Source organism: Quercus robur, chromosome 6 (assembly GCF_932294415.1).
Source record: "Quercus robur chromosome 6, dhQueRobu3.1, whole genome shotgun sequence".
NCBI lineage: Eukaryota > Viridiplantae > Streptophyta > Magnoliopsida > Fagales > Fagaceae > Quercus > Quercus robur.
In genome coordinates this window covers 4,902,275-4,925,777 of record NC_065539.1, presented here as the reverse complement: position 1 = coordinate 4,925,777, position 23,503 = coordinate 4,902,275, and the positions used below count along the sequence as shown (strand labels likewise).

At 34.4% G+C, this 23,503-nt stretch overlaps 1 protein-coding gene, 1 long non-coding RNA gene and 1 pseudogene across 2 annotated transcripts; 2 read left to right on the top strand and 1 right to left on the bottom strand.

Annotated features, from left to right (window-relative positions):
• Positions 1–568: 568 nt before the first annotated feature.
• LOC126732404 (dihydroorotate dehydrogenase (quinone), mitochondrial-like) lies at positions 569–9,876 on the top strand (annotated as a pseudogene).
• Positions 9,877–11,787: 1,911 nt separating this feature from the next.
• Positions 11,788–16,334, top strand: LOC126732405 (haloacid dehalogenase-like hydrolase domain-containing protein At4g39970). Its single transcript, XM_050435238.1, has 11 exons — positions 11,788–12,314; positions 12,405–12,498; positions 13,927–13,971; positions 14,082–14,132; positions 14,394–14,468; positions 14,563–14,596; positions 15,139–15,194; positions 15,268–15,327; positions 15,558–15,617; positions 15,754–15,800; positions 15,902–16,334. The coding sequence occupies exons 1-11, from the start codon at positions 11,908–11,910 to the stop codon at positions 15,948–15,950; spliced, it is 978 nt and encodes a 325-aa protein (XP_050291195.1). The 5' UTR covers positions 11,788–11,907; the 3' UTR covers positions 15,951–16,334.
• Positions 16,335–17,242: 908 nt separating this feature from the next.
• LOC126689628 (uncharacterized) lies at positions 17,243–17,940 on the bottom strand. Its single transcript, XR_007644559.1, has 2 exons — positions 17,783–17,940; positions 17,243–17,571 (listed from the first exon to the last, which is right to left on the bottom strand). It is a non-coding gene; the product is annotated as an uncharacterized LOC126689628 (long non-coding RNA).
• Positions 17,941–23,503: the final 5,563 nt, after the last annotated feature.

Sequence of the window (23,503 nt, the reverse complement as noted above, 5' to 3'; positions counted from 1 at the left end):
TTACATTAATAAAACCCCCCAAGCCCTAATGGTTAGTTAGGATTGATGGGGAGGGAGGGAGAGTAAAGTAAAGTTGGTCGAAAATTAGTCTATTGTTGGCCAACTTTATTATACTCCTTTCCACCCCCTCCCCCTTCAATCCAATCAGGCCATAACAGACCCCAAATATAACCAATCAATGTGATGATAACCTTATAAACTTCTTATCATTGGCCATGAAATATAAAATTCAATTTCGTCTTCCATCATTTAAAACCCTGACATTCCACAACAGAATTTTCAAGCTCATTGAGATAACAACACCACCCTCTCCCTAATATTACCTCTTTTCTTGAGAGCCTTAAGCCTCAAAATTAATGGAACTAAATCAATCCTTTCCACTCATAATTAATGGTTCTCAAAAAAAAAAAAAAAAAAAAAAAACTCATAATTAATGGGCTTCAATTGTTAATTTTTTTGGATAATATTGGAGTGGTCCTGAGCATCAACTGAAGTGGATGGGCCATTTTTATTCAACTCATCAGATAGCCCAGCCCATTTAATATATCAAAGCCGTCACCAGCGGCTTTCCCTTCCTCCGACAACGCTGTTTTCTCGCCTACAATTGAGAGACATTGCGTAGGTTTTGTCTTAAAAGTCAAAGACAGATAAAAATGGCAGTAAGGGTTTCAAGGAAAATATATAGAGAAATTTTGAACAAAAGGGTATTCTCAACTCCTCTTTTAACTGCCAGACATTGCTCTTCTTCTTCACAAACTGCTCCAAACATCCCTCACTCTGCCAAGAAAGTATTCTCTCTCTCTCTTCTGTATCTGTTTTGTTGCTGAGGAGGTAATGGAAACTTAGTTCACTGCTGCAAGATCATTGTTTTGTGTTCCCAGCTAAATGCAGCCTTTGTTTGTTTTCTGGGAAAGAAAGTTGAAAATTTTAGTTTCTTTTATTTGTATTGCTTTGGCATCATTAAACAAAAAGGAAAAAAAGGCCAAATTTTTGTTTTAAATTATATATATTGTTCTGTCATAATGTCTAATCTATCAATGTCCTGTTCTTTAAGAATTAAGAATGCCGCTGAATCCATAAACCCAATATTTGTGCTTATGAGGTTGGCTCTTAAGTTATAGATTCATGAGTTGATGGAAACTTCCTTGATTGCTCATTCATTGTTTCATTTTCCTTAGGAAGAAATTGCATTGTCTTAGGTTGAGTCTATTCTCTAGAGTCATTTGGAGGAGATTCAATTTCCCAACGTTTTCTTTCTGGGTGACAATATTTTCAGGAAAAAAAATGTTGAATGGTCTTTTGAATTTTGAGGGTTGCTTTTGTGTGTGTATTCAATTTCTCCATACGTGGAAATGTCTTGCTTTAGTAGCATATGTTTCAGATTTATCCAATACTATCATGTACCTTTTTAGTTCTGACAGTAGCTGCTATCACTTAAGTCTTCACTATAATTGCTCTAGCAGCCTAGCTCCTTCCTCCATATACTTCTTTATCCTAATAATCCCTTGGTCTCCTTGTCTAGTTTATTTTTCTGAAAGAGAGTTTATTATCTTGTTTGAAGCTTTGACAAATTTTGATCGAACCAGTTTCTTTTAAGTCACTGATAAATTCTCTTGCTTATACAAAAGGGTTGGAAATGTGTAATTTTTTCTTTCATAATCACCTTGAAAAGGATTGAAATTTATATGACTGGAACTGCATTGTTATGTATCACACAAGTATTTCTTTAAAATGTAGTTTCTTAGTTACTCCCCTCCCTCCCATTTCTTATTGATTTCGAGCAACCTACTCCACATTGTTAAACAGTTTGCATAAAAATTTGAAGTTTTATAGGTTGAGCAAGAAATTTGTTTTAAATTTATTTATTTATTTTTTATAACATCCACATATAGTATGTCAAAAGTAAAATAAAATCAAAATTTTCATCTGAAGCATGTGCCTATTTTTAAACAAATGAGATAATTTGAATTGCATGGGTATTGTAAATCTCTTGTTTTGTTTTGTTTTTTTGTTTTTATTTTTTTATATAATATATATAATTTTCCATTGGATCACTGTTATTTTAGTTTTATAAATGGATGACTTTTTTGTCTGATTCTGAAGTGTAGCCTCTGATTATTTGAATTGTAGGGAAGGTTATTGACAGGAGCCACAATTGGCTTAGTTATAGCTGGAGGAGCTTATGTGAGTACTGTGGATGAAGCAACTTTTTGGTACTTCATTCAGATCTTTGGATGATACTTTTGCTTAGTTCACATTTAAACTTTGCTCTGTTTCACATTTTTATTTTTTATTTTTTGGATAATTGTTTCAATAAGTGGGGGAGGGGGGTTTAACGCTATTTCTCCTTATAATGGAGACCAGACAATGCCACTGAGCTATAAGGCTCTTGGCTTTAGTAGCATTTATACCTTTAAGCAGGCCAACTCTTGGTTATCATTTGAATGAAAACTAACTGAACATATTTTCTGTCTTTTTAATGTTCTTCAAAAAGAAACCTTATTTGCCTGTGTCTAGGTTTGAATATGATCTTTTCTTACTCTTGCGTACATCTACATTTTGATCTTTCTTTATATTTTGGGAAAGCTTGTTGATACTTCCTGTGTATGAGTTTTCTCCTATTCTAACATAATATAATTATGACCTATATAAAAGAAAACAGTTCATTTAATGGCTGAATTTTGTAGTTAACTTGAATTTTAAACAATAGGAACTTAATTTGTTCATTTTTGGTGATTAAATTTTAGCAGCGGTTGATTTATTAATTTTTTATTTTATTTTTTTATTGGCAGTGGTTGGCTATTCTCAGCAACAAAACTTCTAAATCCTTTTTTTGCCCTTCTAGACCCGGAGGTTGCTCACAGACTAGCTGTCTCAGCAGCAGCTCATGGTTGGATTCCAAGGGAGAAGAGGCCTGATCCATCAAATATAGGGCTAGAAGTTTGGGGAAGGAAGTTCTCCAACCCCATAGGTCTTGCTGCTGGCTTTGATAAGAACGCCGAGGCTGTTGATGGGTTGCTGGGTTTAGGCTTTGGCTTTGTAGAGGTTGGCTCTGTAACCCCTGTTCCGCAAGAGGGTAATCCAAAGCCTCGTATCTTTAGATTGCCGGAAGGGTAAGAATGTGCATCTTATCTTATTTTCTCAAATTCTGATTGCATATCTTGTTTTGTAGACTTCATTGTTTTGAATTGATACTTTGTTTTTGTGTGTGTGTGTGTGTGTGGGGGGGGGGGGGGGGGGGGGGTGTGGGGTGGTTCTTATTGAGTCAAATTGATCATGCTTTTTTGGATAGTTGGTGAAGGTGGAATTGTGAAAAATTTGTATTTCTGTAGCTTAAACTTTTAGTTCTTCTCTAATTTATTTGCCCCCACACTGCTTGATTTGTGACTAGTGCTATCATCAATCGGTGTGGCTTCAATGGTGAAGGAATTGTTGCTGTTGCAAAGCGGTTGGATGCCCAGCATGCTAAGAGGAAGTTGGTTGAAACTTCAAGAAATTCATCTTCCTCCACTGATGAAGCAAAACATAGAGGCAAAGCTGGACCTGGCATTCTTGGGGTCAATCTTGGAAAGAATAAGACAAGTGAAGATGCTGCTGCAGATTATGTACAAGGGGTTCATACATTGTCCCAGTATGCTGATTACTTGGTAAAAATGATTTTCTAATTTATTGCGATTGATCTATTTCTTTGTTCTATGATAGATTTTTAATATTTTACTTGTACAGAATATATAATGGAGTTCTTTATATTTTTGTTTCAACATAGGTACTTACTGCATTTGATAGAAAAAAAGGGTACTTATTGCATCTTGCTGTGTTCAAGTGGCTATATGCTTTCACTCTATCTGACAATTACATCTTGATTGATAGGGGTAAAATGTGTATAATAAATTCATTAAAAAATGTGGTTTTGCCTGTTATAGTTTGACATATTTCAAGAGAATAATACACAACACCATACACTTAAAAGAATACATAGGAGCCTAGGGTTGGGGGGGGGGGGGGGGGTTGCCTTGATGCAGGGTATTTTTGATAAATTCATCATTAAGTTAGTTTGCAGGTTGGCAACATCTTTTCTTATTCTTTAATCTGACAATGCATGTGTATTTTGCTCTGTAGGTGATTAATGTTTCTTCACCAAATACCCCAGGATTGCGTATGCTTCAGGAAGAAAGCAATTGGAGGACCTTGTGAAGAAGGTATAGCTGTCATGGCATGACTTTCTCTTTCTTTATATGATTAACACAACATGTGACCAGAAGTTAGATCTTGTAATTTCGTCAAGGTTCAAGCTGCTCGTGATGAAATGCAATGGGGAGAGGAGGGCCCACCCCCTTTGCTTGTGAAAATCGCTCCAGACCTGTCTAAAGAAGACCTTGAAGATATTGCGGCAGTATGTATACGTGCAAGATTTAAAATAGCCCCTCTATTTCCTAATATGATATTCTCATAGTTCCTTCTTTATTGTTATAGGTTGCTCTTGCTCTTTGCTTGGATGGATTGGTATCTTCTCTCCCCTCCCTGTTACAAAGTTTTGCTTGTTTTCCTAAATGTCTCTCTCTTGCCTGTTACTTCTGCTTGACTAGACTTTGATGGTATCTTTAGAAGTCCCAACTTTGTGAAGCAACATAGGAGTTCCATAGATGATATTGTGAGTTGTAACTACATTGCAATTAGATCAAACCATCCACCTTAATTTGATCAGCATCAAACTTCTAGTCTGCCATGATTTTGTACAAACTTCATCCATTTGTTGGAAACATCATCCCCTCCCCCCCTTTCCATTTGTCAGAAAAAGGTACTGAAACCCCTCGTTCCATAATGGACTTGTTACCTTTAAGGTGTTCTTATTTGTAATAATGTATCTTTTTTAGTAATTTTTTATTTGGCTGGGATTTCAATGCGCTTTATGAGCTGATGATTCTAGGATCCACCATTCCTTCAATTTTTTATGTTAGTATTGCAGGGTGAAAACTACCCTGTAATGCTTCCAATATATATTGTTTCTTTGATATTATTATTGGGTTTTTAAAAAAAATTTATTTTATTATTATTTTTTATGTTTTATCATTTTTCTTTTGGTTCAGATAATATCAAATACAACTGTTTCAAGACCAGATTCTGTAAGTAAAAACCCAGTGGCTAGGGAAGTTGGTGGCTTAAGTGGGAAGCCTCTCTTTAATCTCTCTACAAACATATTGAAGGAAATGTACGTTCTAACAAAGGTATGTTGGCTACTTCAGTAATTCATGCTACTTGTTTTTCATTAATCTGTCCTACCATAATAGGATTGCATAGATAAACACAAAGCGTACCCTGTTTGTTTGTGTCTCTGTTTGTCTCTCTCTAATGTTCACCACAAGCACGTAAACACTGAAGATTGATAATAGCTACTCGGGTCCTCCTGGACTCCCACAGATAAGCCTAAAGAATCAATTGCAAGTGCACTGTTGAAAAATATCCAAAACTATATTGTATTCCTTGACATGGATATGGATCTATGTGTTTGAAATTTGCTGTTGGACATGTCAGACTGTGTTAAAGAAGGGGATTCATCCATGGTTCTACAAGACACTTTACATATAATGTTCGCCTATTACTAGGATTTTTCAGAAAGTATCTTCCCCCTTCCCTTGGGCCAAAATTCACTTATAAAGAAAAAGAAGGATTTTTCAGAAAGCGTGAAATATTGATGTTGGTGATTTTATACTATGAGTTTGCTGTCCCATAATTTTCCATGGGGCCATCAGAAGAAAGTTGAAAAGTAGGATGTTTTTTGTCTGTGTTATATGAATATAGAATGAGATGAATATGACATTGAGATACACACCGATATACAAGTTCCTGTGTCCATGTATCTCAGCTCATCATGGTTTCTTGCTGAATTTCTTATGTTAATCTCCTATAGGAGTAGCAGATTCATATTTATAGAATTTTTAGTTTTTTCCATGAAGCATTGGGACTAAAGGTTTTGTTGTTGTTGTTTCATAAAGCATTGGACACTTTTTTTGGATACTGTTCCTTCTATATTTGAGTCTGGATTCCTCCCTCCCCACCCCTTCTTTGCTGTCATACATGAGAGCTTGACATACTGTTTATTTGTCTGTATCAGGGAAAGATCCCTTTAATTGGCTGTGGGGGTGTTAGCAGGTAAAAGCAGAACACCCATTCAACATTTTCATCATGATACTCATCTGTTGTCATCATGTTACTTTTAGAACCTTATAGTTTACATTTGATTCAGTGGTGGGGATGCATACCAAAAAATTCGAGCTGGTGCAACTCTTGTTCAGCTTTATACAGCATTTGGTTATGGGGGACCAGCTCTTATTCCTCAGATCAAGGTATTTTTTGTTATGCCTTTTTGATATTTTGGAGCTTATGGAGAAACTGAAAGAATTAAATAAAATATGTGGATGTACCACGATGGCGCATTTAAGGTGAAAGAAAGATTGTTTCAGGAGATAGAGTGGGGGGGGGGGGGGGGGGGGGGGGGAGAGGAGAGAAGATTATTGTAATCTCCTTGCATGGGTTCATGTTTAAATGTGTCTAGCGATAGGGCTTGGGGAAACACCAAAGGGTTACTTCTATGGGCCCAAAAAAGGAGGAAATGAAAAATATGTTATGAAAAGTAAACCAGATCAGTAAGAAATTCAGTATTGGTGAGAATAGCTGGAAAACTTATTTCCTTAATAGGAGAGGCCCAAAATATACATTTTGTTTTGCATGTTATACTCACTGTTTCTAGGTAATTTTAGTGAAATGATACTTGAAATGATAATACATTTGACTAAAGATTAGAAATTTAGGCTCTCTTTTGGGATTTTGTTCTGAACTCTTTGGTCTAAAGTTTATGTATTTAATGGAGTTAAAATATAGTTTTTCCATCTGTAGATGGAAACCTGTTGAACAATATGGGTAGGATTTGGATATAAATTTGTGGATCTTTTTCTGGTAGCTCTACTCAATTTAGTTTTGGGGCACTGTTGGAGATCGTTTGAATTGTATAATTTTGTTATTTTTTCATTTTACCCCAATAACTTAGTTTGGTTAATTTTGTCAGATCAGAAGTGTTATGTGGTTTTTTTTTTAAAAAAAAAAAAATTAATTGATAAATTTCGGTAGAATGATAATTTTGAGACTACATTACGATAATTTTGAGACTACATTACATATACAAAAGGTTCACCTTAAGAATATATGCAAAATTCAGTTGATCTATGAAATCTAAAAGATAAGAAAACTAGATGCACTCCAAAGCAACCATCAACTTTTTTTGATAAGTAAAAGCAACCATCAACTCATACGAAGTTCTCAAAAATTAAGACTTTACGTTGTGTTGTGGAAACTTCAACAATATTATGATTATTCCTAAGCTAGAGATGCTTTAGTCGGTTCCTTGTTGGGGAGATAGAGTCACTGGAAATAGAGGAGTTGGGATGTAAGCTTTGTGCAAGACTTTAATGATTGGGAGGTAGAGGTGGTAACTTAATCTTTATTCTATTATCCCTCGTTGGGAGGGTGGTGACATATTGATATGAAGATTAAAAGGGAACAAAGATTTTGATGTTTGCACCTTTTATGATGTGTTAAGGGGTAGTTGTGTTATGATTTTCCATTGGAAGAGTATTTGGTGTGTCAAGGCCCCAAGGATTGTCTCTTTATTTGTATGGACGACAGCATGGGGAAGATCCTCACTTGCGATAATCTCTTCAGGTGTACACATTAGTAGGGTGGCGTTGTATGAGCCACCGTAGTGGGGAGACAGTGGAGCATCTTTTATTACTCTAGTATTGCGTTTGAGTTGTGATCTTCGATTTTGTTCAGATTTTGGGTTTCAGTGGGTGCTACTGAAAAAGGTCACTGACCCTTTGTTTGGTTGGTGGAATTGGATAGGCAAGCATTCTTTGGATATTTGGAATTTGGTCCCATTATGTTTGATGTAATATTGTGGGATTGAGGTCATTGACCTTTGTTTGATGGAATGAGGTTCTAACATGAAATTTTTTGTGGGAATTACTCATTGAAATAGTTATGTTAAAACTTGTACTCAATTGCAGTAAACAAAGATGATTCACTACGCTCTTGTTTAGGACTCTTGTTTAGGACCTTTGGGTTCATGGAATATCAAATTTGTACAAATTGATTCTATGTTAGACGTCCTATAGTTCAACAATATGTTCGGATCGTTGGTGTCAGGCTGAATGATAATGATAAGTTTGATGTATTCTCGTTTTATGAGTATCTAAAAGGTTTTTTTTTTTTTTTTTTGATAAATAACGTAAATGAGTATCTAAAAGGTTACAATGATATGTGCTTTTCTTGGAAGAGTTTTTAGTGTAACAAGGCTCAAAAGAATGTTGCTTTCCATTTTTTGGGTAGCAGCATGGGGAAATTTTTTTTGGCAGGGAACAATCTTATTAAAAGAGGTATTATTTGTGGGTAGTAGAATGCTTTTTTTTTTCCTCTTCTATTTTAAGTTAACAAGTTTTCACCCAACCTTCGGTCAAGTCAAGGGAAAGTTTAAACATCATGATTCATGACATTGATGATTGACAAGGTGAATTTTCTTATCTTATTGCAGTTAAATAAAATATTTATAATCCCTCTTTGTAACTGATTGCTACCTATACAATGGATTAAATTAAAAAGATGAATCTTACCTTAAATACTGGCTAAATTAAGAAAGCAATGAAAACCCACTACTTTCCTGATTGCTCCTAAGAGTCGATTCTTAGATATGACATGTGAGAAGGTCTACCATAAAGAGGAATTGTACGAATAAAAAAAAGTTGATGCTAGTGATGTATAGACCATATCGTTCATGTGTCCTTGACTGGTTTAGAAAATTGAAGGTTAGCCGTGAAAATTCCAAGGGACAACTGAAGGTTAAGAAGAGAATAAAGTGGGGAAGATAGTAATAAATTTAATAATAGTGAAATGAATTAACTTGGAAAGTTCAGAGCATTGATAAGAAGCATTGAACGTGAGTAATTGGTTATTAATTCCAAGCTAGTGACAATTTATGAATTTAATGTTAGCCAATTGGATTTGATGGGGGAGATGAAGAGTTGATAGAAGGTGGGAGGAAAGTCAATAGAAAGACTATTGCAAATGATGTGTCACTTGGCAGAATCTCATACATTCCCGCATGAGGTCTTTGTTTTTATATATATATATATTGATTGATTGATGATTGATGTGTTTTGAGCATGGTTTTAAAAACCGAACCGGACATAGAACCATTTTTTTTGGAATTTCCGGTTCAACCCCGGTTTTTGACCGGTTTTTGGCCGGTTTTGGGGTTTTTAACCGGACCGGATTGGCTCCCGATTCCCGGTTGAACCGGTCGGACCGGCCGGTCCGGTCCGGTTTTTAAAACAGTGGTTTTGAGGATTCGCAAAAATCTTTTTTCCCCTTTTTCTTATCTAATGTTGTGACTTTTATTTCTTAGGCTGAACTGGCCGAATGCTTAGAAAGGGATGGTTTTAAGTCTATCACTGAAGCAGTTGGTGTAGATTGCAGATAACCATACAAGTCTCAACGGCCACAACTATGAACGTATTCTGGAGTTGTATTCATGTTATTTACAGAGCATTATTCTGACATTAAATGGTTGGTTATCCTTTTTCATTTTTCCTCTCCTTCAAGGGGGGTGGGGGTTATTGGCTTGTATGATGTGAGAAGTTTTGAAGTGACTTCTTAGGCATCTTTCCGAAGTTATGTTTCTTTATCCAGTAGGTCCCCCCCCAAAAAAAAAGAAGTCACCGCCATGAAAATCAAGCGTAATGTAACAAACCTGTCATGTTATTCAGGGGGCATGCGGTGTCCTGTCATACATGTTATATCACAGCAAATTGTTGCAGATTATATTAATTTGCTTCCTTCTTCCTTTGGGAGTGACAAATTTTCTTCCAATTAGATCACCGGCCTAACCTAGTTAGTTATGAATTGAATTGCATATCAAAGAATTTGATGTGCCAAGGCAAACTAGCCTAAACAATTTTTGCTATAGGGCATCCTATGAATAGGTGTTCTAGGGTTTCTTCCTCAGCTCACACAACATGCACAACTTTTACTCAATATTTAATCTTCTCTTAATCATTGACCTTGTTGGGATCATCTACCAGGCTATTCTCTACAAGAACAGTTTAAGTCTCTTCTGAATTTTCAATTTTCATATATATTTTTCTTCCTAACTGTTCAGTGGGTTATTCTCTAGTCCTTAAGAATCCTGTAGTGCTTGATAAGTAGATTTTGTGGAGAACTTACTTGATGAGTTGGGGACCCAAGTTAATGAATCTTCTTGGTTATATTAGGGTAATTATGTTTGAATGGCTTTTCTTGCTGATTCTCTGTAAAAAAAAAATGCCCTAATTTTGTCTTTGCCCCACCTTGTTGGTTATTGCAAGATAAGCTAAGAAATCAAATTGGGTTGTTTGGGGAATCATTTCTAGGTTTTGGCTTGAATTTTTCCAAATGTGGACCCATGGAGCATATCAAATATCTAGTGCTATGTCATTTCCAATCTTCCATCGAGCGCCTCTCTCCACTAATCCCCTTGAGGCTTGGATGGTATTCCACATTGAGGATCCATTTTTAGTCTTGGGAACTAGCCATAACTCTCGTCCTTCATGTACTTGATAGACAACAATTTCATCCATAATTTATCCTCTCTTGTTAGTATGCTAGGCCCTAGTTTAATAAAAGGGCCATATTCATGTCTTACCTAGATATCCAAAACATTATGGTATGCAAATATCATCCCAAGCTTTGAGATGCAATGATTATATGTTTTCTTTCTGTTCCTACCAAAAGTTTTTCTACAGAAAGTCGATTCCTTTTTAAAATCTTATTTAATATATATTTTATAATAATTATAGAGATAGATATCAATTAATTATGTTATATACTTATTTGTTTTCTTAGCAATTTCCCAATAGGTTTCCAAAAATAGGATAAGAGACCGATTGGAGGAATGAATAATTAAAAAAAAAAAAAAAAACCCACGTATAGGATTTCCTATACATTCCCTAAAATACCATTTGGCTACAGTGTTTCCTTGCATTTAGAGAATATTGTTCATTCTACAAATACTTATTTTATTCTTAAAAAAAAAAAAAATGGATGAGCGATTTAAAAAGTTGATGTTTTGAAAAGTGGAGGAAATAATAAAAAATAATGGATAAAGAATATTTAAAGGAGAATTGAGGGTTTCTATTATCATACTCACCACCCCTCTAGTTTGGAAAAAGATAGCCGCCTTTCAAAAAAGTAAAGTATGTATTGAAAAAAAGACTTAAAAAAAAATACCAAAAAATAAATGGGGTGTGTGGTGAAAAGTTTAAACGGAGGCAAAATAGAAAATTCAAGATTTTTAAAGCTTTTTTTCATCCACGAATGAGAGGTTAGTATAACTAGTTTGCGTTTAATAGAGGCAAGTGTTATTTTAAATTAGAAAGGAAGTGAGTATAATAACAGAAAACCTACTAGAAGTAGAAGGTTAGTGCAATTTACTCAACATATAAGTGAAATAGAATTTATAATATATATTTGAGAATTTAGAATAGATAATCAAACTTGAGTGTTTGGGGAAGTAATTAACTAAAATAGAATAACTAAAAGCATATATTAATTATCAATTTTAAAAAACTAGAAAAATTGAAAAAGTTGAAAAGAAAAAAGAAAAAAAAGAAAAGAAAAGAAAAGAAGAGGTCAATTTTTCATTTTCCAATGAAAAGCGTTTTTTAAAAATGCATTAAGTTTAGACTCCATAGAGCTATTGAGTCATCCATAATTTGAAAGGTCCATAACGGTCGTTAAATCCGTTAGAAAATAGTGCCCGAAGCTCCAAAGCCACAGAGAACACAGTCACAAACTCAACAGTACACACACACACACAGAGCCATGGCGTGCAGCAGCATGATAACACTCTCTCGCCCCACTCTCTCTCCCTCTTCTTCTTCTTCTTCTTCTTCTTCTTCTACTGCCCCTAGTTTTCTTCCTCCTAATCCTCTCTGCCACGTCACCACTCTTCGCCGCTCCCGAACCTTCAGATCAAAATCTCTCAGCTCCTCCAAGAAACAGCTCTCAGTTTCGGCTTCCGCTTCCTTACAAGCTCTGGTATTCGACTGCGACGGCGTGATCCTCGAGTCCGAGCACTTGCACCGCCAGGCCTACAACGATGCCTTCGCTCATTTCAATGTCCGTTGCCCTTCTTCTTCTGATGAATCACAAAAGCCTCTCAATTGGGGCATCGATTTCTACGACCAGCTCCAGAATCGCATCGGAGGCGGCAAACCTAAAATGCGATGGTTCTCTCTTCTCTTTTCTTTTTTATTTTTACTTTTTTTTTTTTTTTTTTTTGATTGTTGATTGGTTGGGGTTTGCGATTGTGAGTGAAGGTACTTTGGGGAGCACGGTTGGCCGATTTCAACGATATTCGAGAAGCCTCCCGAGGCCGATGAGGACAGAGTCAAGTTGATCGACACTCTTCAGGTATTAATATCATTTTTGTGTTTGTCTGTTTGGCTGCCGAGAAAATGTGAGAATGTATTAATGATTACAAAGTTTCTATTGTTTAGGGAGCTGAGAACGAAGTAACCAAGTTGAGTCTGTGAAAATTAACGCTTCTGTTGGCTTTAATTGAGTTCTGTATTAATGTCTTTGAAACAAAAAAAATTACTCCAATTTTACTGTTTCACTTTATGTTCCACTTCCACCAATCACCTCTGTTTTGTAAAAAGTAGTTAGAATTTGGTAAGAACTCAGTAGTTCTTTATCAAGTAACAGATTTAGCTATGGTAGTTCTTTGAGGGACCTAGGCCTCCTAGAGTAGAATAGAATAGAGAGAGAGCAAAAAGAAGGAGATTGCGTATCATTCTTTAATGTCCTTAGTTACAATCCAGATCACCCTCTTATAGTTGAGCTATCTGCTATACATTGGTACAGTTATTAATTCTGTTATACAATCAGTTACAATTTCTTGACTAACCAACCAACCAAACAGCTGTTAAAACTCATTACTAACTAACCCTTCAAGCTACTGGTACAATAGTAAAACCCCTATCATTATTTCACTCGCTACTGGCAGGACTTGAATCTCATTTCTAGAGGTTCCATAATATATATATACACACACTAATTAAGACTAGATTACCTTGGTCCAACCTCAAAAACTTTCAACCTCTCGGTCCTCTCCCTTTTCTGGTTTTTTAAACCAACAAAAGTGTTAATTTTCATGGATTAGGAAATAAAATAATAGACCTCCCCTGAGTTCCCAACTAAGCATTCCTAAATTTTGGTAAATTGGGTGAATCAAATCAGTTAAGGATAAAATAAGGACTTCATTGATAAGCCAGGGGTAGATTAGGAATATTTTTGCTTAGCCAATGATAAGTTAGTCTATGAATATGAGGAGGGGATTGTCATTCTTGCAAAACTTTGGGCTCATTGTCATTTCCTTATACCTCAAGGGAGGTTGATGTAATTTTCCCTATTTTTTTTAAGGTATGTGTAGAGAGATTTTTGTGTGCTTTTATTCTATTGTTTCAATTTCTCTAAGAATTAAATGGAGAAATTGGAACTTTAGAATTCTTGAATGCTGGGTTTGTCACTATGGAATACCTTAGAAATGGATCTGGTTGTTTGTCTCAATTCCACGTTTTTGAGAAGAGATGTCAATTGATTTCGAAGCAATTGTATATATTTTGATGGAACGGAATTCTTTATTTTGAGTGGTATATGAAATACATATTGAAGAGTTTGAGATTTTATCCATTGGTTCTCAATGTGTATATATATACATGTACAAGCATTCAAACTCGTGGTAAAAGGTTACAATTCTGAAGAATTATTTTGTATCCATTATATGAATTTTTATTTTGGCCAGACTTGTAATGTATGGATCCTTTTATGGTGTTGCAGGATTGGAAGACTGAAAGGTACAAAGAAATCATCAAATCTGGAACTGTAAGAACAACTTTACATCTCTTTTACTTCAATTTTCTTGTTGATTTTGTTTTCATTATCAGTTATGTTAATGGGCATTAAGAATTAATGACTAATACTGTTTTCACCAGGTGGAACCTAGACCTGGGGTTTTGAGATTGATGGATGAGGCCAAGGCTGCTGTAAGATAAAATTTACCATTCAAATGCAATTATATTTTCATGGTATATTGAGCTCACTTTATTCCATATAGATTTTCTTGATTGATAATTGGGATTGAAGATCATTTGTTTGCATTGGATTCATAGAGATTAATAACTTATTCCTCTATCACTAGTTTATTCTTTTGCCTTTGCTTCATCTTCAATATCGGAAGTGTCTATGCTTAGGAATACAAATATGTGCTAATTGATAGTGATACCCTTTTTTTCCTGCTGTTGTAGGGTAAAAAACTAGCTGTTTGCTCTGCAGCGACTAAAAGTTCAGTTATACTCTGTCTTGAAAACCTTATAGGAATTGTAAGTTGTGTCTTTGGAGTTGTTTTACTACATTTTTAAGTATTCTGCTTCTACAACATATTTTAAATCACATATTGTATTTTCCTTGTCTTAGGAGCGCTTTCAAAGTCTTGATTGTTTCCTGGCAGGTATATATTGATCATTTTGAAATGAGATATTCTACATGTTTTTTGGTCATGTCATGTATGAGAGGCTTGTTTACTATTTGTACAATTTATCCTTATTTGCATCTGCCACGCGTGTATAAGATCATCTATGTAATGTGCATGGGACTCACACAATTTTGTTATTCTCGTTGTTATATTGTAAGTTACTCTCCGTCCGTGCTTGAAAGTTTTTTTAGATCCATTCTTTTCAAGTCTAGCTGCAAATGCTGTCATTTTCCCTCCATATGTTAAGTGTCAAAATTTTAGTCCATTCAAATAGATTTGGTAACATTGAGGTTGTTGCTGTCAGCGCCCATTCCATTCCATTTTATTTGTTTGTTGTTTTTATTTATTATTATTTTTTAAATTTATAGAATACCCCTGTTTATGCATGTATGATGTATGTGTCATTGTTTGAATGTTTGTATGTATATTAATTATAAAAAAAAAAGCACGTATGTATGTATTATATTTTGCAACTCCAACACTCAAATCTAATTCTGTTTTTTCTATTTGGCTTGTAGGTGATGATGTGAAGGAAAAGAAGCCTGATCCTTCAATTTATCTGACAGCTTCCAATGTAATATTAACCATTGCGCTCTATTACTTGAATGCATATCACGATCAGAACTATAAAATGATATTCCTTGCAGAGGCTGGGCGTGTCACCAAGAGATTGTTTGGTAGTGGAAGATAGCGTTATTGGACTACAGGTATTGTGATTTGTAATAATCAGTTACTGTACATGCTTAAAAACGAGGAGTTTTGAGAGAATTGTTAAAAATTATCTTGGATTCTTATGTTAATAGGGTAGGTATTCTATCCGTTCCATTGATTTACCACAAATTTGAGTTATTGTTCCACATTTTTCCTCTTATTTGGCGTACACATTGAATCAAGCCTTTTCAACCATGATGAATCCTAAAGAAAACTAAATTTGTAGGCAGCAACAAGAGCAGGGATGTCATGTGTGATTACCTACACATCTTCAACAGCTGAACAGGTCAAGCCTTTCCCTCTTTCTTTCTTAAACACAGAAAATTACTGACAATGTTTTACGTATGTTGGCAATTAATTGATTGCCAATAGTTGCTTCATGAGAGTACTGAATTATTTTTTGATATAATATTTTAATGTAGGATTTTAAAGATGCAATAGCCATCTATCCAGATTTGAGTAATTTGAGGTATGGTTGCCAGTTCCTCTATAAAAATGCTTGCAAAATTCTGATTTTATTATTTTATATTGCCCGACATCTTACATATAGGTTTTGCACCATCCATGCAGATTGAAAGACCTGGAGTTATTACTTCAAAAAGTGGTCCCTGCCAGTTAAAAACTGCGTCGATTTTTTCTAAACTTCCAGAAGAGCCTGTGTGGGTTTTGTAGAATTTTGGTTGTGATTGAAGTTTACCCATTCATCTATGGCATTTTCATTGAAGTTGAAAAATCACCCTTTTGATTTACTCTGGATAAAAAAAGGGGGGGGGGGGGGGGGGGAGGGGGTGTTTCTATAGATGGTCCTTATACAGAATTACCAAAAATGTAAAGTTTGTGAAATGATTTGATTGGAAGGCATTCCACCAATAGAGCTCATTCTCTCTCTTTAAAACGATCATTAAATATTGAATGACACCGTTTTATTCATGGGCTGTACGAACAAGTTCAAAGTGCCACACAAAAGAATGGCCAATAAATCTAGGAACAATTTTTGCCTCAACTTCTTTCTACAGTTGTAAATGAGTTGAGATTTATCGAATAGTGAATACTCTAGCCGACTTTTCAACAAAAATAAAATGTTCAAGCTTTGCTCGATTTCAAACCAAGCCTACAAATAATGTTTGAGCTGCTTGATTCATTAGTCAAGTTTAGCTTGAGCTTATATCAAGTTTTTGAGTTTGAAATCTAACACAAATACATTATCAAGCTTATATCAAGCCTATTTAGTTTGGGCTAGTGATTCTAACTCCTAATTAATTATATAATCTTAGTAAATTATGAGTTTATTTGTTAAGCTCGTATCAAACTTATTACAAAGCCCATAAATGAGTCTTAGTTAAGCCTTTTTTTTTTTTTTTTTTTTTTTTGTATTGAGCTTGTTCGTGAACATTTTTTTTTTTGGCTTGACCGTTTATTAAACAAGCCTAAAACTAAGGATCAAACTTGGCTTGTTTATAAATAAGCAAATATGAACAAGCATGAATAAGCTTAAAACACAAAGATGTTTGAACTCTAACTTGTCAAAAAGTCTAAAAGCTTGAGCTTAGTTTAACTAATGATCTCGATTTGATTTATTAGTCAAGCTAAGCTCGAGTTTAATATCAATGTTTTGAGCTTGAGATCCAACCAAGAATTATCATGCTCATATCAAGCTTATTATTAAGCCTATTTGGTTTGGACTAGTGGTCCTAACTCTCCATTAACTGAAGTCTTAGTAAGATATGAGTTTATTTGTCAAGCTCATATCAAGTTTATTATCAAGTTCATAAATGAGGCTAGGCCCAACTTTTTTTGAATAGAGCCTAAATGTCCATGAGCCTATTCTTGAACAAATATTTTTCTTTTTGGGCCCAGCTCATTATTTAAACAAGCCTTAAAACTAAGACCCTGGCTTTGCTTGCGTATGAATAAATAAACATGAACAAATATTTTATTGAGTTAAGCTCGAGTTATTTATGAGCAGTTTGGTTCATTTACAACCCCACTCCTTTTACAACTTATTGAAGTGATTGACTGTTTTTGAGTTGTAGAAAAAAAAGTGGTGAGTTGATATAAAAGTGAATTGTTTATTACTCAAAAGATACAATAAAGAAAAACAAGAGAACCCCACATCGAATTAGGAAGACTATTTTGAAGTAACTCTTGAGCTCTTCAGGTAGCAAAGAAACCAAATTCAGCTCAAATTTACGCCATTGGAAGGTTTGGTTTTCAAGCTGGAACACGACCCAAGCCAAGTCCTTAAAAAAAAAAAAAAAAAAAAAATCCTGGTAAAGCATGGACTAATAAGTCGACAATCTTATCATGATATATTTTGAGCCAAAATAAGAGGAAAGAAATAGAAAGATAATTGCGTCTCATACTTTGCCCCAGCCCCACCATGGAAGCCTAATAATAATCAGAAAATGGAAATTTCATTACTATAGTACATGACTAGCTGTAGAAGGTGACCTTTTGATTTTCGTTTCTGGTACTGATAGGAAGGCGACACATCGTGATTCGTGTCCACTTGTTGCTGGTCCAAGTTTACGGTAACGATACTAATTAAATTGACCTGCAAGTTCCAACAAACAAATTTAAGAACAAGTAGTTGGATACTTGGATCTTATCTCCTAGTCCACCACGGCTCCTAAAAACAATGTGCCTTATTAGGTACGACAACAATTTTTTGTTTAATTGTTTATTTGTTTGTTGTGGTTTGAGAAGATAACAAAAATTATGTGATCCTATACCTACCAAAATGGGAGGAAAAACCACCTTGTACTTTTTATATAAAAAGTTACTAAACCCTACAAGTTCGTCCGACCAATAAAGCCTATTAATTTTCACATTTTTTTTCCTGAGTAATACTTAGGATACAGAAAGTGTACAACTACGTGTCACCATGTAGCGAGTTGTAATTGGTGCAGGTGTGTTCTCACATGACCCACCATCACACTTACATCAATTACAACTTGCCACGTGGCAAGTTGTGGCACAAAATTATGCATTTTTCTCTGTCCTGAGCATTACTGTTTCTTTCCAGGCAACTTTCTCATTGCAAGATAATGAAATCTCTTACATAATTCTTGTCCTTTTTCTAATCTACATTTTCTTTTTAATAATTGTAAACACATGTTTATACACACAAAAATTTTATTATGTTTTATTTTTCTTTTTAATCAATAATGCAATGATATTTGTGCAACCTCTTCTGCATATGTGTAATTATGATAAGTATGATAAGGTAATGATAGTAAATTACTAAATTGAACTCTAACAAAGCATATAATGGGTACTAACTTCTTGCTTAATCACTCTGGAGTTCTAGGCTTGGGGTGATGAATTCAACCCACTAACCCAACTCAAACAAACCGAAATTGACATCTTATGCTAATTTTTCATAGATGATGGGTTGGGTTGAGTTGTAAAATTCTTTTAAGCTTGGGCTAGGTCGGGTTTGGGCTGGTAAAATTTTCAATCCATATAACTTGACTCAACACACAATCCACACTGTTAGTAGTATAAAAAAAAGTGCATTTCAAATTTTTAGTTTGATTTATCTTGAATTTTGATTTTGTTTAAATTTGTTAATTTGGATTATTTCGAAATTTTGCGTATTATTTTTGATAAATTATAAATATCACGCTCGATTGTATACATTGTGATAATTTATTGAAAAATGAACTTAAACAGTTGAATAAAAATCCATTTATTATTATTATTATTATTATTATTATTAAACTTGATAAAATGGAAACAACCTAGGTTGGATTGGGTTGGATATTTATCAACCCAAAAAAGTTGAAAAATATTTCAAACTCAACCCCATGCATACCCTAATTAGGGGAAAATTATCTTATACATGAATTGCATGCAATCGATGTCTCACAATTGGTAGGGAGCATACATCCAATGTTGATCCTGCATGTTGTGAGATATTTGTTGCATGTAACGGTTATGCAATATATACTTCTCATCCATAGGAATTTTGCATGTCCATGTTCGTGGAAACCTTGTGTGTATTTTCCAAGTACATACACATCATCCCTACTCCAGCGGCAAAAAGGACCTTGAAAACCTTGTAACCTTGTTGCATGTAACTTTGTTGCACACTACCTTGACTCTGATACCACTTGTTGAGAAAAGAACGCCTTAGGGATACTTCAATTGAGCAGTTAATATAAGAGCATCCGCATCCGTTTTGTTGAAATTTTCCATCTATTTTATGTTAAGAATCTACTTTTTCTATTTTATACACTTATTTTTTTTAAAACACTCCCATCATATGATCTTTTATCCACTTTAATTTATTTAAATAATACTTTTTAATATAATCTATATATATATATATATATATATAAAAAACCGAAGCTTTTGAAGCTACCACAATTTTCCACATCAGCATTTTTTTTTAAATTTTTAAATCTAATTTATTTCTTTTTATTAAATATATATACTCCCCTTTCTCAAACCAAATACCCTAACCCGATATTCTGAAACATATATACTCCCCTTTCTCAAACCAAATACCCTAACCCGATATTCTGAAACCAAAACCCAGACCACCGTCGGTCCTCCTCTCCCACAACTCAATGACTCCACCTTCTCCAGCCGGCAAAGATAAAGAACAGAGTCCTGCAAGAACAGAGTCCTGCCTTCACTAGCCTGCCACCATCGGTCAGCCGGCAAAACCACTACTGGTAAAACTAATTTCTTGCGTTTTCCCCTTTCAGTTGTAATACTTGGGATTTTCTTTCTTAATCTTCTTCTCCTTCTAAGTGAGAGTTTTTTTTGTGTAATTTGGGTGGCTCAATTTTTTTTCCTTCCCTTTGATGTTCACACTGTCACGCTACCGTATTGTGCTTTTTCCTGAGACTTCGTAAGGGTGCGGAGAGAGTTTAGAAGGCTGTCACCACCAGTCTACCGCCACTATCAGATGGCTGGAACTGCTGCAGGTAAAGTTTTTTTCTTGTCCCTTTATTGAGCGTTAAATGTGATTTAGGTTTGGGTATTGTGGGTGTATTGGTTTTGATATAGGAATTTTGTATTTTAAGTTGAGGCTGTTTTCCTTCTCATTTGTGGTTCAGATTTTCTGCTTCACTCTCCATAGAATTTTGACTACCCAATTGAAGATTTTCATCAATTTTGTTTCATGGTCGACTTTTTGTTTTTGTTTTTCCCTCTATTAGAGGAAGGTTTTTGCTTTGAATGATGTTGGATTAATCTGGATGAACTATGGACTTTGAATTTCCTCTTTAATCTGTATGATTTCTTCTTTATATGTTTTTTACTTGCTGTACTTATTAATTCATATAAGAAGATGTAGTTTATGCCTTATGGTTACAAATATCAATATGATTCTTTTGCACGGCTTTATTATAGCTTTGGGATGGCTCTTTGCATGAGGAACTGTTACATTAATGGAACTAAATGAAGGTATTCTTGTTGGAACAAATGGAGTTTAACCAATCTATTTTTATTTATTTATTTATTTTGGTAGGTAAAGATAAATTCTGATGATGGGTTTCATTGGTAATAAAAAGAGATATTTGGACGACCAGTTTGAAGTTTGAAGATTTCAAGAATTGCAAGATGACAACATGTAAATTTTGTGGGCAAAGGTTGCTGGCCAAATCTGGTGTGGCATTGGGTTACATTCATAAGGTAACCTTCTTTGAGATAAGACTATTTGGTGGAGTTATGAATTTTGGTTATGCTTCTCTGCATAATGCAAGACAGTGTCACTGCTCATTCACTAAGTAATATTCCCCTAATATGAAACTATTTTTTAAATTACAACTGGAGAGATGTAAATCAATTTTGAACTTATAAATCTATTCCTATTCAAGAATAATAGAATCATAAAGTATAGTAATGATCTTTTTTTTTTTCTTTTTTCTTTTTTAAATAGTAATTCATTTAAGCTTAAACATTATTTGCTGGGACTACGGCTTCACAATGCTGAAATTGTCAATTTGAAATAAGCAGATTTATTACACCATAAGAAGCTATACTTGGTTCTTGATATAGATCATATGCTACAGAAGAAGAATATTTAAAATAAAAAACAGATTTTCAAGGTATTTCTGTTACCTTTATATTTTATTGTACTTTGGCAGTGTGCTTAGCATTTTGTATATCTTTGTTTTCAGGTATCATGGTGACATTCCATCTTTGTTTGTTTGATCATCTCTAAAAGGGTCTTGATATCTTGATGATGCAGAAGATGTAGATACATCTATGTTCAGCTGAATATCTCTGCTTAACCAATTTATTTTCACTTTAATATGATAATATTTGTTACACAATACTTTTGATCTTATTGTTTTACCCACTAAAAGAAGAGGAAGTTCTTTCAACATTAAGAGTCCTCTTATTTGTAGGGAAGAGAGTCAGATTACGGAAATGGGCAATTTCATCATTATTTGAAGTATGTTGTAGTTTCATTCTCAAAGGTTCTTGCTACGTCATATTGAACTGGACCTGTTTGTGTTTTGAAATTAACTTGAACTCTTATAAAAAAGACATGGTTTTGTATCTACTCTGTGTGAAACACCATAAAGAAGTAAACTTTAACTTTTTAGCTTTAAATTATAAACTTTTTTTATTCACTTTGGTTTCTCTTTAGTCAAACTGGGAAGGGTGAAGGAAAATTAAAAAACAAAAAACAAAAACTTGCTTATGGATTTTATGAGATGCATACGTGTTGATTGTGACTTTTATATTGTAGAATGATGAATAGAACTGAGAAGTAAATATGACATTGTTTAGGAGCCATTTGAAATAGTGAAGAAACCTAAAGGTTGATTCTAATGTTGCTGCACTTTTATTCAAAAGTTATGTAGACGTGTTTATGCATTAATATGTGATGCATCTTTTTGGCAAATTTTACATATTTGAGGTTCTTTGGTAAACAATTTTTTTTTGTTTTTGTTTTTGTTTTGTGTATATGTGTAATTGTTTTTTTATCTTAATTTTTACCTATCAAAAACACATCATTTATCCTAATACTTGAATGTCTTGATGAAGGATTTGCACTTAATCCATTGAGACCAAATTCGATCATGCAAGTGATTCTGCTACCAATAAAAAAACTAGACTGTAACATGAAATTAATTCTTTTACATAATTTTGTAGTCTAACTTGCAAAATGATTCTAATTTTAGAGTTGATCTCATTTTCAGTAGCTTTCCCGTGCATCGCACGGGTTAGCGACTAGTTTTATTAATATCTCTATCTTTTATTAACATCTCATATCATCTCAACCGTTTCTCTCTCTCCCTCTCTCAATTCTTCTCTGCCCTCTGGTTCTCTCTCAGATTTCTTCCTCTCTCATGTCTCAAAGCAACGCATCTGGTACAATGATACTCCCATGAATTCTCTTCCTCTTTCATATCTCAAACCCAACACTCACACATGGCAGAGGATCTAGCGGCGGCAGCGAAGGAAATCCGGCGGCAATAACGGCGGAAGCAACGGCGGCAGATCCGACTGATTTCCGTTGGGTTTTTCATATGGGTTTGTGTTGATTTTTGTTTGGCTTGATTTTGGTTTGGGTTTCGGATGATTTTTGTTTGGCTTGATTGTGGTGGATTATAAATTGTTGAAATGGTTGCGGTAGTGATGGTTGGGTGGTGCTAAGTTGATGGTTGGAGGTTTGTCTTCTTTTTTGCTGGGTTGCTGTCTCTGTTGGGAAAGAGATGAACTTGAACGGTGAGAGAGAAAAACAATAAATTATTGTTACGTAGCACAGTTATTGTAGTAAGCGTGCAAATTTACACATTTTTAAATGGTAGTTTTGGAGGAAAATTGTGCAAAATTTATTTTTATTTTTATTTTTGTGTTTGACAAACTTTTGCAATCACTGCGGTTGCTCTAACATGAAAGGGCACCACGTACGTAACCCAAAAGCTTAAGGCCCTGTTTGGTGAGGTCTGTTTGATGAGTGAGTTTAAATTTATATTTTCACATTTTAAACAACATTATACACATTTTTATTTACACGTATTTCAAAAAATTTCAAACAAAATTCTCAAACTACTTTGCTTGGTAGACACTGAGTTTAAGTCTAACTATGTTAATCACATGCCCCCAGTAGTGAGAAAATTAATATAGATTTTGTGTGTGAAATTGTGAATTTTTGCTCACCTAATTTGATTATATTAAAAAAGAAGTCTAAGAATACAACAA

What these genes read in the sequence shown, in the direction of transcription:
- LOC126732405 (XM_050435238.1), top strand. Translation starts at nt 11,908, where the DNA reads ATGGCGTGCAGCAGCATGATAACACTCTCTCGCCCCACTCTCTCTCCC. An exon ending in ATAGCGTTATTGGACTACAG is followed by an intron (nt 15,328 to 15,557) that starts GTATTGTGATTT and finishes CTAAATTTGTAG; the next exon opens with GCAGCAACAAGAGCAGGGAT. An exon ending in CCAGATTTGAGTAATTTGAG is followed by an intron (nt 15,801 to 15,901) that starts GTATGGTTGCCA and finishes CCATCCATGCAG; the next exon opens with ATTGAAAGACCTGGAGTTAT.